Below are 20,841 nucleotides of genomic sequence, written 5' to 3' on the forward strand. Positions count from 1 at the left end.
TTGCATTACTAACTTCTTGTCTGTCAGTCTTAATAATAAATTGGTAAATATTCACGATAACATTTTTTAAATTTTCTATTGATCACAGCTATTAAAATTTTGTTATTGTTTTTTCCACATTTAAAAAAAAAATACTTGCTTTTTATTATGTGCTGAGGTTGGCTTTACTTTAATTAATTAATTTAATCTTTTGTAGTAATCATTTTTGTATGCTATTTTATAACTGATGGTGGATAGATATTTCTTTAAAATATTAGTAATATATTTTTGTAAGTTTAGATACGCATGTTTTATTTACAGTAATTTAATACAGAATAAATATATACTTATAATAAAATAAATTTGAATTTCATTTTATGTATCAATTTATATGTATCACATTTACTCTAGTTGTTAGTTACTTATGATTGTTATATATTTTAGTCTTTAATAATTAATTCATTTTTTCATCGGTTTTAGTAGACTCTCTGTTAATCATATTATTACAAGATTTTAACAGTACAGATATATTAATTGTTATTGATAATGTTGATTTTTTATAAAAATTTAACTTCAGCTTATTTTACTTTTTTTTAAATTGATCTCTAAAAATTTGATAATATTTTTTCTGTTACTAGTGTATATTGTATATTTTTGTGAAAAGTGTTTGACTTTTTATTTGCTGTACTGCATTTGGAATTGATTTGTTCATTTTAAGTATAAATTTTCCATACCAAAATCTTTTTACATCATATCATAATGAACAATGTACAATTAAATGACTGTAAATTAAAGTAAGTGAACTGAATTATAAACATACATTACAGATTTATAAAAAAAAAAATATATAACACTGATACACTATGTAAATTATGAAGACAGATCTATGGCCAGTAAAACTGAATGTAAACACTACATTAAAAAATTAAAATTGTCTGTTCTAGATAGGGCATGTTAATTCTTACTCATTAATTCTAGGGGGAGGGGGTTATTTCAAAACCAAATAAACAATCTATTTCCAAAAATTATAAAAACTAAGAGCACATGTTTCATTTTATTTTCATACTGACTGAACATACACCAGGTAGAGGAAATGAAAATAACAGCATTTTTCCCTAAGATAGTTTTATATAAAGCATTTTCTTTACATACTGTCAAAGTAAGATAGGTCAAGACTTTTTTTTTTTTACCATTTATTAAAATTTTCTGTAATGTCTAAGAATATTGGGTGCATCTGCTATCATTTGCTATTCTCAGATCCGGCTACAGTAAGGCCAATTATAATATGCGAATAACTTCTTGAAATGAGGTTTTTTCATATAGCTCATGGTTGGGTGTACCTTATGTACAAGAACTACCTTGATCAGCATCCTGAATTTCTCCCCTGTGTAGTTGTGAGAATACTGTTAAAATCATTATAGCAGCAGATTTATTGCTGGATGAGTTAATAAGACTCTTAATTTGTGACAAGAAATAAAAATATAATGTAAAAATTAAATTATGTCAGTTGATAAGAAAATTAGTATTATTATTAAGTTAACATTGCATTGATAGTTTTAATGCAATATTAACAGTATTTCAATACAGCACAATCTATTATATATACTACTTTTTAAGCCATCTAAATTTAATCTGAAAACCAAATAAAGATTTGCAGTGATCTATCGATACAGAGTAGTTGATTTAATGATAGTCCTGTAAGAAGGCAGAACTAGCTGTGTATTCTTATTCCAGCAATATTTTATTGGAAAGAAAAAATAAATACTTGACTAAATAAAATAAAATATTAGTCACTGCAACAGACCTAGTCAAACGATACTAAAGAAAATCTCTAGAATAATAAAAAATCAGCACTACTAACAAATAAATTACATGTTATAAATGCAATTGACTAATTTTGCATACATCCTGCATACTTTCTCACATCATAATCATATTCTTTAGTAGTGTATGTTAATAACTGATATTGTACAATCCGCAGTTAAAGTTTTTATTGATTTCCAATAAGACAGCAATTAAAAGTTTTTTCATTATCTGACAGTCAACACATTCTTGTTTTTGTAAAACCTAATAATGCAATTAATTATTATTAAATAATTAATAAATATTTTAATACTCTTAAAAATGTTCCTGCAAGTTTTATACATTTATTTTATTGTAGAATACTTTATTTTTATAGACATGAGTATTTGAATTCTAAAAAAGTGATGTTAAAATATTTGAACAGTAATTACAAAAATTTCTTCATACTTCTTAAAAATCCTATTTCAAAATGAAATTTTTTAGAAATTATTGAAAAGGTTTTGGTAAAATTTTAAAAAGTTTATTGTAGTTCAAATAATAAATTTATCATCTACAAAATATTTAAAAAGATTTTGAGTTTTTTCCCCCTAATTGAGTACTAATACTCAATCAGTATAATACTGATATAGATTATACTGACAGATTTTCGGTGTAATACTGATAGATAGAATTCATATTTGTATGATTTCAAATATTTACTGCAACAAATCATAAAAGTAAAGTTACAAAGATGTGTCTAATGCACGAATTGCTATATACATTCAATAATACAAGACACTCCATTAAGTATCCAAGTGAGATTTGGATCGTCTGAAGCTAAATTTTATTATTTTCAAAAATATTCTGTACTTTCGGTAATCCTACTACAAGGCCTACTTTTACCAATATATGTTGGTTGTGAAAAAGATTTAAAATCTGAAAAAAAAATTGTATATACGTACAATTCAGTTTTATGATTAAACATCACTGGTAATGAACCGATAGTTTAACCTTTAGTTATTGTAATTTTATTTGTTACAGCTGTCTTCGTGTTCGTATTTTCTGGATTAGGTATAACATGTGGAGCTCATCGATTATATGCTCACTGTGCTTTTAAAGCTACAACACCTCTTAAGGTTCTACTAATCATAATGAACTGTATGGCATTTGAGGTAAATATGGATTGTAGTATTTAAACTAAATAAAAATGAAATATAATAGTTATATAACTTCTACAATAGCTGTGCAGGTTATTTTTACAGCGCAGGTAGGTGTTAAAATTTAACTACATTGATTCTAATTAATTTGATCTTTAATTAAACTTCAACAAGAATCAGACATTTTCATCTTTCATCTCTTTATTAATGTTAATTAAAAAGTAATAATACTTTTGGGTGATTTTCAGATTCAAAAATCTAACACTGATAATCTTACTGAAAGCATTTGATTCTGAAAAACTTTCATTTATTGCTATCTTGCTGATATGTAAATATCTTTTTATTATTAAAAGAATATAAAATCAATAATTAATTTAAATATTTTTACAGAATATGATGATAGTACACTCCAACAGTTCTTTATGTATATAGTTTAAAAGAATTTTGAAAATGTTTTAAAATTACAATAAAACCATCTGTGTTTCAATACGTGTAATATTGATGATATATGCTGAATATATGTATAATATCAAGGCATATGTTTCTTTACTTTCAGATGTCTTCAAAAGCTATTAATTAAAGTTCTGTTGTTTTTAATTACCAATTTTGTAAGTCCTAAACAAAATGGATACAAATAAAATGGTTTCTTTTAATTTAAATTATTACCATCTGCTTAATTGTATGAAAAAAAGAATAAAAATTGTAAAGTTAAATTGTGTTTATTACTGATTGAAAAATTAATTACGCATACTCTAAATGAGTTTTTTATTTTCAATTCAGTTCTATATTAATAAATGATGCAAACAACTGTTATATTAACTTTACAGTTAATTTGTTAATCAATTTATTGGTGTAACCTTAATTATATTTCAATACACAATTAATGTGTTTTTCAAAAGAATAAAACCTATTTGCATGATACGTACAACTATAAAAGCCATTAATATTTACACACAAAATTGTTTTCATTATCATATTAAAATTCTCTATCATTCTTCTTTTTTTTTTTAACTGACATTTATTACCACAGAATAATGTTTTAGGAAATCATTTTTGATCAGTAAAAAGCTAAACAATCTGAAAATAAGCAATTATCTTATATATTGAAGTCAATTTAAAATTCAAGTAAAAGAACTTTCTGTCGAATGACTGATCTGCCTGAATTTAAAAAAGATTACAGTGAACATCACATGAACACTTATGTGTTCGTGTATCTACTAGGTATGTATAAGGTAGTTTTAAAAGGTTTCCGGAAAAATGAGAAGTCACGATTTACAAATTATTGTTTAATAATTTGATTTACTAATGTAATTAGTATGATGAATTACTTATGGAAATAAGAATAATAAAAAATTTATAAGGAACAAAGGGTTTCTGTAATTAGTACTGACTATGTTCTGAGATTGCATGCCTTCTACGACAAATGACAAAAACAATGAGCATATTATTTAAAATGATAGAGAGAAAATTTGTTAAGGAAATTGTGTCAGAAATAGAAAATAAATGGGAGTTACCTCTTCTCTCCACTATTTTTTTTTTCAAGACGAAAGTTTTGTGAACAATATATTTAGTATAGTTTTTTATATACACTCTTGTAGATGACACTTCAATTTCTTGAAAATCTAGCTTTAAAGAGAAAGTAGATCAAACTAAGGTGAAGTGCTTGTAAATTTCACTTTCGATTAAAAAATACTATAGTAGTTTGAAAAAATCTTTATAATTTTTAACCATGTTACATTGCTTATATACGTACAAACATTCAAACTTAAAGTCTATATTATTTCCCTAGTTCATAAATTTCTTTTTGAAATTGTTTATTTGAAAGGGTATTTTCCACCATAAATTCAATTAAGAAGAACAGTTAATTAAAAAAATATATGCCAAAACCGTTTTTCTTATTTGGGATGACATCACGTAGAAGAAAAAAATGCTGAAAAATAGAAAATGATCAACGTAGAATTTTGAAAGAAAAAATGGCGATATATTAGTCCACATTTATCAAGAAATATCTACAAGACTCACAATAAGTTTTCTGAAGTATCCAACTTACTTTTCTTTCATGACTAGGGGTAGCTTTACCGACAGCGCAGAACTTGTGCTTCCACAGAATGGTAAATTTTGTTTATAATTTTGTAAAGAAAAACCTATTAAAATTTAAATAATATTTATTCTGAGTGTGTTAAAATAATATTTTTTAGTGAATAAGTTTTTAATGGATAAGATCTTAAAAAAATATTATATATGTATATATATATAATGTAAACAAAATATAAACCTCGGCTACTTGAAGTTGGCCCTTATAGTACTGAAGCAGAGAAACTCCGCAGTTCATCCCTCTTTCTCACCTGTGCTACCAGTTTACTTTGATAACAGCATGCTATCCAAATATATGTTAGCTTACACTATAAAATTTAATTAACTACTGCTGTGTTTTCTACTGTAAATAAACTGACTTATAAATAATTTACATAATTAATACGACCAATATTACAGTTTTTGTGATGTTTACTGTGATCAACATAAAAGTTGGATTGTTTTGAAAAAAATTATTAAACATATTTATATTTCAGTGTTAATTATTAATCTACAGTCAGAACCATAATAAGTTAGTAACAATTAATGAACTTAAAGAGCTAAACATACAATAAAAAAGAGTAAACATTAAAATACAAATTTTTCATTTTGCCTGGCAGTAAATCAGCGTCACAGGAAATATAAGAATTTTTTCTTAATAACAACACTTACAAATTTTATCACGGAGTAAGATCATTAATCATTTATAACAAGTGAAACAAATAACATTTACAATAATTCTGAATACATTATGAATAATAAATTTATATCATCCTGATTCTTTAAATAAGATTATCGCTTGTTTGGAAATATAGCTGATAAAAACTGTTTCCCCATTAAGCTGCTAAAACTGTTTTATCTTATACTAGGGTGTATTAGACAGTCTGGGTCTAATTTTTATTTAACAAAGTACTTTTTCCTGGTTTAAAAAACAACTTTTGATAAATGCAGATTGAAGGATTGATTAATGGAGACAAGGACAGTTTAGGAAAATATTTACAATTGGTTGGTTTTAAACTGTAAAAGATGAAATAGAATCGATCCATAGTCATGAAAAACAGGATATAAAAAAAGCAGTTCTTATAAAGCATTTTTGTAAGAGAATCACCCTACTGTAGCACTAACCATGGACACATTCAATTCACACTTGTAGCAAAGGCTTGAGTCAAATATAAGAAAATGATAAAGATTTGAAAGGTTTCCATTCAAATAGTACTAGGGCAATAATGTGTGTATCTCCATGGCTAAATGGGATTTGCACCTGGTTTGTCAAAGTGAAATCAACTTCACCTGGTGATTGGGAAAAATGAATTTATGGAATTAATCAAAATGAATCCTAAAAGAGTTAATGGCTAATTGCTAAACATTAGTGTTTAGGTGGTAGCTAACGTGATGTAAACATCAAATTTTTCAAGTAGACAGACTTCAAATTCATCTGTGAAAAAGGAATATATGAAGAAGTGGCTAAAAATGCATAATACTCCTTTTGAAGTGGATATACTAAAAAAAAAGAATTACTTGCAACTATAGGACAAAACAAAGACCATCATATTCGGTAGAAATGATAATATTTTTCCTTAGAAGAAATACACCATTCTCCATATCCCGCCTCATCACTCTGAATTTAATACAATTGAGTCAATTTAGGCAGCATTAAAAATTGGGTAGGATCACATAATATGATTTGATTTAAACAATGTAATGAAATTATACCAGAGGAATTTTTAAGAAATTGAATTGGCAGAACGGAAAGGAATTGTTCATGTACAAATAAAGCTGAGGAAAATTCTCAGCTTTACTTGAGCCAAGGGCTGGTAGAAAATATGATTGAATCATTTGAGATCTATTTGGATAGCAGATAAAAAAAATTGTCCAATGATATTAAAAATACAGATGAAGAAGAAGAGGAAAATGATGGTGACTGCTTGAAATTGTTTCTGTGGAAGAACTACAAAGTAAATGTTACAATATGAGTAACCATTTTAGGTAGATTTCATTAGAAAACTACCTATTATAATGAGTACCGTGATTCGACTTCCAGAAAATTTTGACATCTTTGGGTTTCACATCCCCCAGACCCCAAAACTACCATTAGCTCAAAAGTTTATATATACATTTATATATATATTTCACTTTCTTGTGGACATGATAACTGCCATAATTTGACTGCAGTCACTTTTAAATTGATACATAAAATATAACGACCCAAAATCTTGGTCAAAATCTAAAGACGGTGGAGCGTGTACACGATGCATTCACTGCCAGTCCTGGAAAGTTAAATTAGGCGGGCTAGTTCCGAGCTGCAAATTTCTCGTTCCACTGTTCACAACATTTTTCATAAGCAGCTCTGTTTGTGAGCATACAAGTAACAATTCCTTATCATATTAAACCAAATGATTAGTTTAACCTACAATGTCAGATTGCTGCAGAGCTAATGCACCATTTCGAAAACAGTCCTAATTATTTTGATACGTTGTTACTTAGTGATGAGGCAACCTTTCATACATGAGGGAAAGTTAACAGACACAATTGTCATATTTGGAGTACTGAAAACCGCTAAACAGTAATTGAAATTGAAAGGGACTACAACTGCATTGTCAGTCTGATTGCCTGCATAAGCGTATTCCGCTGAACTTGAAAGTATACAGAACAAATCTTGGAAATATTTCCTGTCGATTGAACCTGTGTTTAAGAGATTACAATGACCGGTTTTCTAAATATAGGTCATTACTTTTGGATACCTATAGCCTGTACACTCTGTATTTTGAAAAAATGATTTAATTTTTTTTAAGGTAAAAAATTATTATTATTTTGATAATTTTTATTTAGCTGTAACTGATCGCACAATAAGGTGTATTATAAATCATGAAACATTTATGGAGATTTTAAAATAGATGAATAAATTGAAATAGTTATACTTAAAACTATATTTTTTATGCTAGGACAGTATATATGAATGGGTAAGAAACCATCGTGTCCATCATAAATTTACAGAAACAACAGCTGATCCTCATGATTCAAGAAGAGGTTTTTTTTTTGCACACTGTGGTTGGTTAATGGTTCGTAAACATCCAGATGTTAAAAAGAAAGGGAAGACTATAGATTTATCAGATCTGGAAAGTGACAAACTCATTATGTGGCAGAAAAAGTAAGTGGTGAAATATTTTTCATATCTCTTGAAATGCTTTATACACTGATATTATACAATAGGAAAAATTAATTCTATTTAATATTTTAAACTAATTTTTTATTTAAGTTAGAACTAAAAACAGTAATACAATATCATTTAGGGAAGTAGCCAGAAAAAGTCCTTGACTTTTTCTGGCTACTTTTTTTAAACTGTTAGCTAAGAGGGTAGAGGAAGTATTGCGTGCACTAATCTTAATTAATTGTACTAATGTAATATAACTAACATATAATTTATGAGTCCTTTTAAATAATTATCTTAGGATTTCGATGGTGTGTTGTCTGTAAAGGGCTATCTGAAGTGCATTGTTAATTAATTCATCATCCATTCATTTGTTCAATGATTGTTGATTTAAAATATTGTTCTCTCTTTTATTTTAGTGTGTTGGTAAATATTATGATGTTCAAGTGTTCTGAAATCCTGATTTCTTATATGTAATGTAAATTGAGTGTTTCGGGTAATATCTTTGTATGTATGTCCTGTTTCCTTCAGGTGATTTATGAAAGTTAATGTTTTGTAAAGTTATATGTATTATTTATATTTAAGTATTAATGTTTGCCAAAAACCTGTCTAGTACAGTATTAATTGAGTCACTGCAGTTTAAAATAAGTAGAGAACTTACACAACATACAATTTACCTCAATGCTTTCAATCATTTAACACAGCACATAGCTTTCTCTCACACACTGTGTCGTCAAATTCATATGTTCTTGTCAGCCATCAAATACAATAAAAAATTAATACAAATTAGCTACTCATCCTCACTTACTGACAATATACTACATGAAATAAAACAAAATCGCATGCATAGTGTCAAAGAATATACTAACATATATTAACTGACAATAAAAAACAATAATCATTTAAAATTATGTGTTTTCAGGAAGGAAGGTAGATTATTGGCACAGACTCAAAATTACAAACAAAATACATAATTCATAAAGTAAACTAATAAATTAAACACTGAGAAAAACAACAATCCAAGAGTGTATAAATTAAAGTACAGTGGCAGAACTAAATACTTTAGGCAGACTAAAAAGTACGCAGATAAGAAAAATATACAGTAATAGAATCAACTTTTGCAAATTCCCTTATTAAAACAAGACACACCAGAAAATGGAATTTTTTTTACCTCTTGTACATTAAAAAGGCATGATCTCCATTCAAAATCTCCGAAGGAAAAGGATAATCTCCAAAGTAAATTCCATGAACAATATGAAATTTATGAATACCTAAATTATGAAAAGAATTAGTAATTTTAAATCATGCATTAAATAAAACGAATGAGAAAGATGTCAGTTTTAAAAAATATGTTGACATAATGATTTCAAATAAGATTTTTTTTAAGAAAGTGTTCATTTGTGTAAAAATGAATGAAATCGTACTTGAGTTTTTTTAATGAGCACATTAATCAATATACACAAAAATTCAGATGTTATTTAAAACCTTACCAGCAAAATAATATTGTTTCTGAATTATCAACACATCATCAAAAAATAGCCATTGCTTCCCCTCAACATCTTTCTTCTCATTGGTTTTCATTTCCAAGATATTTTTAATATCATGTTCAGAAAGACCAGCAGAGAGATTCTGCAAGTACAATGAAGTCATCAATTATAAAAGGTAATATAAATAAGAAACAACATAGTGTATTATTAAAAAAAAATAATAGTCTACATTATGATAATTGTATTACAAACAGGTTGACTAAACTTATGAAAAAAAAGTATAATTAAAAATCTTTAAACAATTTCTTGAATTACTCATGCATACATAAATACTTATTATTTTACTGAAACAATAACAATAAATAAAATACAAAAGTGAATAATACATTTTACTTTCCAAACAAAAGTTCAGAAGTTACCATCCAAGGTGGTAACTACACAAGGTAATAATACTGAAAGGCACACACAAAAAAAAAAAAAAACTTTAAGACAACTCAATTGACAATCTTAGTAAGGAAAGCTAAAAACATACATCAGATCTGAAGATTATTCTGATTATTCTGTAAAGGATCTGAAGCTTCAGAATAAAATTACATTTTAATTTGTAAGTAGTAATGACCATCTACAAGGTCACAGGCCCTAGTGATTACATTTTTGTGTTCTTGTCTTTATATGTTCTTACTTTCATCTAAATGTATTTGATGGTATAAAACTATTTTTATTTCTAAAAGTTTGTGTAACAGTTGATTATGATTAATAGTGGTCGTGATTACATTAGTTTTAAATGTTAAATTTAACTGATATAGTCCTGACAATTATTTTATTGAAAACAAAATACATCCTATGTGTTTTATGATTTTTTTATTGATATATTTTGAAAATGTCTGCAGGTATGTTAAAAAGTATTTTAACATTTATTCATTTATTAGGCAAGAGATATGTACAATTTTCTTATCTGGTTGTTATTTCAAGCTTATAGAAAAGGGTTTCAAGAATGTTCAATTGAAAAAAATAAATGTAATCATTTTCTTATATATAAGTGCATGGATGTGTGTGTGTGTGTGTGTACATAAACATACAAATCACTCTTTTTTATTTTTAGGCAGTGGAGGGGGTGAGGGGTAACTCAAAAATTTCAAATGGGACCTGACATAACATTTTAAAGAGCTTGATGAAACATGAAAAATTATACAATTAAAACTAAATTCTGATTGCCCATTCCAAAATGGCGAACAACAATGTGTTTGTTTCAGATAGATAGAACAATAGTGGTAGGTTCCTGTTTAATTTCCCTTTAAAAACTTAACATATCCTGATTCTCTCTTTGGAAATCTTCTCCAATAATAGAGGCTAACTAAGTAACCCCCAATTTACAATATTTAGCCTTCAGGGGCACAGTTCAAACATATGGTCCCATCTATCAATCTGATAGATTGTTTTAAAGGTCTTTGTGAGACACGCAAAATGGTATCAAAAAATTTAAATTCTGACTGTTTAAACCAAAATGGTGACCACAAATGTCATTATGTTAATTAAAAATTGAAAAAAAAAATTATTAAAATTTTTCAAATACTTCTTTCAATTAAACTTAGTGTTGAATTTAAAAATAATTAAATAATAATAAATTTACTCATTTTTTTAACATTAGAATTTTATTTCATAAAAGACTTTTAAGTAATTTTTATTTCTTACATTGACAATGTCAGGCAATTGATATACGATTAAATAAAGGTAAGTTACATTTTCACAATTTATATTTATTATTGATTTTGTGATAAGTTGCTAACAGATGTTTAGGTACAATTGCATTAGTATTATTTTTAAATGAAATTTTATGTTTTTATATTAATAAGCTTAAAAATGTTTAAATTGGAAAGGTGTTTGGCGGCTATGTTCTCGGCAAATTGGGCTTGTTGTTCACAACAAGCAGCACTTGCCTACCTTCATTGGAAGGGGACATGGGTTGGTTGTTGATCTTACAGTAACTTCTGAACGAATTGCTTCTAGGATTCAAAACTGGAAGCTTCTCTGTGAGAAAATCGCAAGTGATCATAGAGCAATCACTTTTGAGTTCCAGACTGAACGAACTGAACGTTAATACGTCCAACCGGAAATGGCCCCCCCAATTACATGACCCCCACCAACAATGGAAACCGTCTGCTGTTCAGGCTGTTGGTGTTCTTGACAGGGTTGTTGCCAGGTTTGGAGTAAACAATCCCATTACTCCTGAGAGCTTATCAGATGCCGTAAGTGAAGACTGCCTGCGTGGTGAAATGCCAGACAGTCCTGGTAAGCGGCATGTAAATTGATGGTTCAATGACACTTCTACCAAATGATCTGTGACTCTTGTGGCCAGGAGGTGACTACAGTATGCCAATAGAAGAGCTGGTTGAGTCATTGATGAAGTCCTAGCCTACTATCCTGGAAGAGGCATATTGAATGCTGCCATTAAGGAAGCCAAAAAAAGGGGAGGGTATATAAAATTGTTATGAAGAGGTTTGGAAAACCTGTTGCCCCCCCCCAAGCAGAGATGATACAACTCGTGTTATTTTGGAGCTATTTCCAGTGGCTGAGTCGGCTTGGAATCAAATACAAGTGGCTCATATGAATCGACTCACTGTTAAGGAGTTACGTGGAGCAATGTTACGGCTTCATCCTGATAAAAGCCTGGGCTCGAGCTATCTATCTCAAATGTTAAGATAGATATTACATCAAGAGTCATTTTTTGCTTCAACATATTGTTCACTAACGAAGCCTCATTTACTATATAAGAGGCTCTTAGCAGATATAATAGTAGGTACTGGTACCAAGAAAACCCTCATTGGTATTGTCAAAGTCATATCCAGTATCCAGAGCAGTTAATTGTATGGGCTAGAACACTGTAAAAGGTGAGACACTTCTTGGACAATTTATCATTAATGGTAACTTAGATGGTGATATGTACACGATATGTGCTTTGCTGAATTAGCAGATAATTTCAGTTCTCAACAATTTAATTGAGATAGTTCATAGGCCAAATGGACAACCTTTATTCATGAGAGAAGATATGTTTTGCAATTAGATGGTACTCCTCTGCACTGTGCTCGCAACATGAGAAATGCATTGAACCAGCGGTTTCCAAATTGTTGGATAGGTTGACATGGTAGTATTGAATGGTCAGCCAGGTCACCTGACGTGAATCCCCTTGAATTCTTCCTGTGGGGGCATTTAAAATCTACTGTTTATTGCTCACAGTCAACTTCTCTCAAAGAAGTAAGGGAACACATTGAGATATAATGTAGGAAGATTTCGCCAGAAATTTTACACAATGAGAGAGAAGCTTTCAAGCAGCATCTGTATTATTGAATGGATGAACAGAGAGGGTGGTTTAAATATGAGGTGAGGAGCAATAACATTTTTTAATTAAAATAATTTTATTAGGCGGTATTTTTAATTTGTGAGATTGTAGGACTCTTTTTTAAATAAAAGATAGAATAGTTTACACATGAAAAAGTAATTAAATTGAAATTGAAAACTTTTATTTACTTAAATTAAATAAAATTCTTTAAGACTGTACCTTAACTTAAAATAAGTATTTGAAAGATTTTAATAATTAATTTTTCAATATTTTATCGTTAAGAAAATGGAATATGGTTCTTTTCCAGTCAATCATCATGTTACATTTGTTGGAGTTAGAATTCAGCAACGCTTTATCAACTAGGGAGTTGTTATATGGAGCATTAGTTTAGTTACAATCGAGATGATTGTTATCTTATACATTAAAAATTTCTGACATAGTACACATAATACCAAGCTTAATGTACACATAATGCAATATTGTACAGAGAACATAATTTTTAACAAAAAGTATTAAGAGAATTCATTCTTTTTTGTCTAAAGAGATTCTGCATCACTAGAACAGAAAATAATACTTATGTTATAAATTGATATAACATCACTGTAAATCATAATACATCGCTGATATATTAAAGAAAATCCAATTTTCTACCAAGAAAATTAGATTATAGTGAGAAAAGTGATGAAAAGTACTAAGGTAATTTGGATGATATGAAGTGCTATGGAGTTTAATTTCCTCTTTTATGAGCACACTGTGATTTTAAAATTGCCTTTTATTAGATTAATTAATGAATCTATAGACAGATTATAATTTGTATTTAATTTATTTAAACAAAATATGAACGTTAGATTTTGATCAGTTAAATGACATTTACATTTGAATTTAGAAGTTTTCTTTTTTAAATTTTTACAGGTATTATAAGTATTTGATGCCATTCTGGACATTTTTAGTTCCAACGATTATTCCAGTGTTTGGCTGGGGTGAAACTTGGAACAATGCATTTCACATAGCTGGTATGCTTCGTTATACCTACTTGACCAATATGGTTTGGTTGGTCAACAGTGCTGCACACATCTATGGAATGAGACCATATGATAAGTAAGTGTAAATAAAATTCTATACTTTTTTAAAAAAAGTAATTATAGAATTACCAAAGTTTAGATAGTTTGAATGTCTGTATCTAGAAAAAAATTCTCCTGTTCATTTGTCTGTTTACATACATCATGGTCAGTCATCTTGTAAACATAGCATTTTATTTTATTATTTAGTTTTGGACATATTTTGGAGATGGATGGCTAAAGACCAATAAAGCTGTTGTGAAGTATGTCCATTAATTGATTGTCAGTGTCTTGTACAGTAATGTAGGATCTAGTATAGTGCGCAGATGAACATAAAAGTTTGTGATGAAACAAGCTGAAAGCACCTTACTATTCAATCTAAAAATCTTAGCTCTGTGTTACTAATGGAAGAATAACAATTCTACCTAGTAATATAATAATAGTACCAATATGCTATAATTCCTGTCTTACTGTTAAGCCTTCCTTAATTAATCATTTTTATTATTAGTAACAGTAATCTAAAAAGTATAAATACATTTAAAAAAAAAATTGATTATTTTATACTACTTTTTTTACATTAAATGTAATTTACTGTTTTTTTATTTTTTAATGATCAACAACTTATTAAATTTGCTTCATGTATTCAGTTCATCTAAAAGTTCATTCATTATCTTTAGTATCTTCTTTGGAACAAATACTTTCATTTGTTACAGTCTAAATTTTTCTGTTACTTAATTTATGAATGGTTTTTGAGTTTAAAATAATCAGCTTCATTTTTTTACATTTTCACAGTTTGGTTCCAATCATTTTTATTCATTGTATTGATTTTACCCTCAGTTAATTTATGAATAACTGACACCAAATATGTTGTTTTATGGTTAGCTAGCTACATGTTTTTTTTATAATTGATCTTAACCATCTTGATTGGATTCAGATCAGGATGGTAAGTGGAATTCTAAGGATTGAAGCCCATATTCTTTGAAAAGTTCATCAAAGTGAATAACTCTTCTTGTAATTTTATGTAACTTAATTTATATAACTATAGTTTTATTCTTAAGAAAATCGAATATGGTTCTTTTCCAGTCAATCATCATGTTACATTTCTTGGAATTAGAATTCAGCAGAGCTTTATCAACTAGGGAGTTGTTATATGGGGTACTATTAAAAACTGGCACTGACGACTGTAGAAGATTGCTAGGAATTTTTTTTTCAGATTCCTATTTCATAAAATTGCTTTTGTTCATATATTGTCATGATAGTTGCCACTAAGCTATATAATGTGTTATTACGTTCCAATCAGAATAAAAATTTATTTATTTCTTAAATGATATCTTTAACGAACACTTTATATCCTTCAGTGCTATTATTGTATCATGACTTAGTGATTGAATGTGAAGTTAAAATATGTGATTTGCCCAAATGAATAATGGTAGCATTATATTTTTGGTAATAATTACTAACTTTAAATATTCAGTTCTTACCAACCAAACATCAGTTTTCTCAATTAAGGTGTTTTTTTATTTTCAGGTTTACTCCATTTGAAACATAACTCTTTCAGAATAACCACTAAGATTATTACACCACCTTAAAAATTCAATAATGATGCAATTTTTTGTCAGGAAATTCCTTTTTCTTCAGATGAAATCAGTAAATTGTTCTTTTTATACTGTCTTTGTCTGATCCACTAAAGGTTTTGAATGTTGTTTATTCTTCAGTGTGCAGAACAAACATGACTGTATTGTCTAATTTTATAAATTTTTGATCATGTGTCCTTGATATCACACAAGCTGTAGCAGCAGTTCTTTAAGTGCATTTTTTGATGATTATTATATGCTTTTTATCCTTAAATTTTCCTATCTTTGTAGCTTTTTTCTTCATGATATCATAAACATAACATAGTTTAAAGTGTTTGTCTGTGAAGTTCTATTCTTAAATATGACTTTAAATTCTACCATAACAAGAAATAAAGCTAACAACTATAAAAAGGCAAAAACAGATATTCTTGAATTAACTTTAGTGTGCAAACCACAAAAAGAATTTGAAATGAAACAAGGAGAATACAAATATCTATTGTAACTACATAATACTAAATACTGTTACAGGTCACACTGATGATGAAACTAAATTACATTGATACAGACGAGGTTTGTTAAAAAAATAACAAAACTTTTTTTATTACGAGCCAATGAAGATATTTAGTGACATGTGGTTGGCAGTACTGTGTTCTGCATAATCTTCTCTGTAAACATATGCTCTTGGATTGACACACACGTTCAGAAAATCTACGATCTGGTCGTGCAATCACCAACTGACTGTCAGAGAACTTGCAGAAAGGGTTAGCATCTCAATCGGATCATGCTATGACATTTTGACTGAAAAATTTAACATGCATTGAGTTGCAGCAAAGTTTGTTCTTCAACCGAACTGGCTCCATGACCGAACAGCAGAAAGAACATCGAGTGGACAATAGCCGGTATCTCCTTGAACAAGATAATGATGATGAAACATTCATGCAAAGGATAGTAACAGGAGACGAAAGCTAGGTTTATGGCTACAACATTGAGACAAAAGTTCAATCATCAAAAAATCGCTGTAACACTTGAACATGTCGTACTCAAACAACAATAACACAAAAACTAAACGAGATATCAACAACCCAAGAACATGTGGTTACAGAGGAGGTTATTTGGAACATAATGCTGCCAACCGCATCTCACTAAATATCTCTGTTGGCTGTAACTGAAAAAGTTTGGTTATATTTTGAAGAGACCTCACGTAAATGGATTACTAGTGAAGTACTGTAAACAAAGTGCAGTGTTGTGTGGAGTTTCCTTACTTTCTTATGTCGAGCCAAACTAATTGATATAGGTGTCATTAATTCTGGCACTTTTCTGAACTGAAAGGATTGTGTCTAGACTTATGTGTGTGGAATGTAATTATGTTTAATTTTGTCTGTATGATCTAAATACCCATTAAACCATACAATTTATTTGCCCAGTAGCTTTATAACTAAATGAATTAACTTTGATATGAATAATCCACTATCTGACAAGGCATTATGGCTTAATTTAAACATGTGAGTATGTTCAACAAACATTTAGTTTTTTTAATGTTTTGAATGTATGGTTTGTCAGGAAATATACACCTTAAATTTTTCAAAACACACATTTGAAATAGTTTTATCAAAAGTTATATTCTAAACTTTGACTTCCACTTCATTCAGTTTTAAAATTGGCAATCTGATTAAATTAATAGAGTTATTGATGTTATCTTATATATGAAGAAATAACCTATGACATATTAGATATTTTCTTTGAGTGATACAATTTGGAAAGAAGAACAGTTAAAGAGCAAAATTAATTTAAAGTATATTTACAACTCTAAAATATTTGTAACATTTTGGAGAGCAAAAAAATAGAAAGAGCAAACAAATTTCTTCTCACACCCATACAAACAGGTGCAGGCAAAAACCTTTAGGACTTTGCTAAATAAGCAAAACAAATTTCTTGTTTTTTCATGTACACAAAATAATTTATGGTTGCTTGCACACCTATTTTTGTTTATTAACTTAGTAAATAAAACCCAGAGAATGGCCCATTTTATAATATTTTGGGTAAATAACATGTATAATCAGATTAAAACAGTATTTTCTTATTATCTTCAGTTTTTATAATCTTGTAGTATAAATATTTGTTAAAAACTATTTGTTTAAATAAATAATTCATAAATGCTGTGAGATCTATAATAAAGAGATCAAATTTCAATTTTCTCCTGTCTACTCATTGTAATTGATTTTTTTAATAAAAACTGGCTGGATCAAGTTCCCATTATCTGGGGCTAGAATCGACATTGCCTGTTTACAGAACAGTGAAATAAACACAAACAATTATGAAATAGCCACAAATATATATACTTGCAGATGACATCATATTCCACTTCTCTTCTTCTGTTACAATTATATGTTGCACATGATAAAAATTTATCAGCAAATGCTGTTTAATGAACATGGTTAAATTTCAAGAGTGAAAAGAGTAGCAATTACTAATCAATAAAAGTGTTGCATGGAAAAACAACAAATTTTAAAATAAATCATTTTGATAATTAATATTCAAAATAAATATGTATAAAAATATAAATAAATTTAGTATAAATAATACTAGATAAAACGTCTTGCAAATATTAGAATAACACTGAAGAAAATGATTAATCTCATTTGTGTCTAAATTTCTTAAATTTATTTACATTTATTTCTAAAATTAATTACAAGCAATTGAAGAAGCAATACTATGATATAAAAAAGGATGGTATAGTAATAAATATCACTGCAAGTGCCTCCCTCGTATAGATAAGCTTGTGTATTTGTCTGCTGCACTGGGTATATGCTTCAGGAAGATTGCTAAACTAAATAATAAAAAATAGAATACTGAAATCGCATTATGTATTAAATAAAGAATTGTTTTGTAAAGTGTCTTATGTTGTAATTCACAAAGAATTCTTAATATTTGGAAAATTACAGTTAGATCTCTATTAAGTATGGTACAACTATCATAATGAAGGCTGTATGTTTTTTCAGTAGCATTGTACATTCATATATATGATACTGCAATATATATATATATATTATATTAAGTAAATCATTTACTTAAAAAGAGAATGTATATATATATCACTGATCTTAGTACAAAGAATAGGAAAATTTCTACACAGAACATAATTATTTTAAAACACATTGTCATATATGAGGGTAAAACCGATATATGAATGAATATAGGAACATTTTGCAAAAAATAAGAAATTATCTAAAATATTAAAGAAAATTTGTAATGAATTTTTTCAGTTGATAAATTTGTTTTCTTAAAAAAGAAGAATGGTTATTACAGTGTACTCTTTATTAAGGAATTATATTTCTTTGTGGTAATAGCAGTAACAAATATTAGAATAATATTGATTCTTGCTTATAATATTATATAAGCAGGAATATATTGTAAATTAAATCTTGCTTATATTTTGGTAATTTTATGGGTTTTGGCCTTTAATTTGATTCTTTGAAGTTTCTAGGATTTTAAAATTATTAAATATGAAATACTTGAAATTACTGGAACTTCTTCCTATAAAGAACCTTTTGCAGCCAATTTGAAGCATCTTTTTCAGTTAAAGAAGAAGGTGCTGGTAATTACTTTCTAAAGGTCCTTTAATAGAAAAAGTTTCAAATCTTGAATAGAAGTTATTTTACATTTAATAACTTAAAATGTTATCACGTTGAATGAAACATTCTGTTCAATATATTCAGGATTTTCTTTAAAAAATTATCATTAAATAAATAATTGCATATACTTAAAACTGAAGATTTTGTTACCCATGAATCAGGGGTTATGAATACATTAAAAGATTTGTTAATTTTAAAACAAACTGAACTAAATTTTAAAGATCGTAAGGTTCTTTATTCATACCAAAATATCAAATACACACAGGTGATTTCATCAATGCACGGTTTTTGCTGTATTTTGATCTTGAGGACAGTTGTCTTTCAGATTTAGGATGGTTTAGATTTAGAATGTGGTTGAAAAGTGGATTAGATTTGAATAATATCTATCGCATTTGGTGGAATGTATTATTTTATTTAGATAAAATTTGTAATTTTCTTTTAGTTTAAGAGTGTTGAATTATTATCCTGTTTTGTGTGCATAAAGAATTTATATTTTGTGGTATGTTAAGTATCTGTGATCCATTTTGTGAAGTGAGTAGAAAGATGTCGTGTTCGTATTATGTGTGCTTATGAAAATTTGTTCCTAAAAAATTTGTTTTTATAATATTTTGTTGTTAAAAACAAACATACAATAAACACATAAAAGATTTGAAGAGTAACATAGACTCAGCATTAGCAAAATGCTTCATAGAAATAAATTATAAATGTGTGTTGACAGTGATAATGAATAAGATCTTATTTTACTAATTGTAAAAGAGAAATGTCTTTACTGATTTATAAATCATAATCCTTAGGTTGTTGTATTTTGAATTGTTTATTCTAATCAGTTTAACATAATTTTTAAACAACTCCTAGTGCAGAAAAATTTTCTTTAATCACTACTATTATCACTATTATTTTGTTTTATAGGAATATAAATCCAAGAGAAAACAATATTGTTTCCGTTCTTACTCTGGGAGAAGGTTGGCATAATTATCATCATGTTTTTCCATGGGACTACAGAACATCAGAACTAGGATTTTTTAGATATAATTTTACTTTAAAATTCATTGATTTTTTTAGTAAAATTGGTTGGGCTTATGATTTGAAATGTGTTTCTCAGAATATGATAAGAAAACGAGCACTTCGAACAGGTGATGGCTCTTACTCACATCCAGATATGACAGTTTGGGGATGGAATGATAAAGACATGTTAGAAGAAGAGAAAAATGAAACAGTTGTACTGTATAAAATGAAAACCAATACAATAAAAGCCAATAATATAAAATGAAAATTAAAAATATTACTTTTACTGTCAGTTTAATGCTGTAAATTTACTGTAAGCCATTAATGTTGTATTGAAAAATAATAAATAAAAAAAAAAATAAAACATCAAGACAGAAGATGAGGATCAAAAGTTGTTCTCATTTAATGAATTCTATTCAATTAATACTCAGTGATTCTTTATTAATAATCAATAAAATATCATTTTGATTAATTAAAGTAACTATTTAATGAATTAATTTATAGTAGATTATGCAAATATTTTTTAGCTCTTCCCATCTACTTTTTATATTTCAAAAACAGGTTTGGGTTCATCATTAGAATCTTTCTGAGCAAATTATTAATTGGATC

The 20,841-nt window shown here is 27.9% G+C and overlaps 1 protein-coding gene across 1 annotated transcript in view; it reads left to right on the top strand.

The window, feature by feature from the left end:
* Positions 1-20,610, top strand: part of LOC142318034 (acyl-CoA Delta-9 desaturase-like) — a 45,962-nt gene extending 25,352 nt beyond the window's left edge. Inside the window, exons 3-6 of the mRNA XM_075354564.1 lie at positions 2,803-2,933; positions 7,934-8,139; positions 13,876-14,061; positions 20,137-20,610. Of these exons, the coding sequence (XP_075210679.1) occupies positions 2,803-2,933; positions 7,934-8,139; positions 13,876-14,061; positions 20,137-20,497 (884 nt within the window). The 3' untranslated portion in view covers positions 20,498-20,610. The remainder of the gene's footprint in view (positions 1-2,802; positions 2,934-7,933; positions 8,140-13,875; positions 14,062-20,136) is intronic.
* Positions 20,611-20,841: the final 231 nt, after the last annotated feature.

This window comes from Lycorma delicatula, chromosome 1 (assembly GCF_047948215.1).
Source record: "Lycorma delicatula isolate Av1 chromosome 1, ASM4794821v1, whole genome shotgun sequence".
Taxonomy (NCBI): Eukaryota; Metazoa; Arthropoda; class Insecta; order Hemiptera; family Fulgoridae; genus Lycorma; species Lycorma delicatula.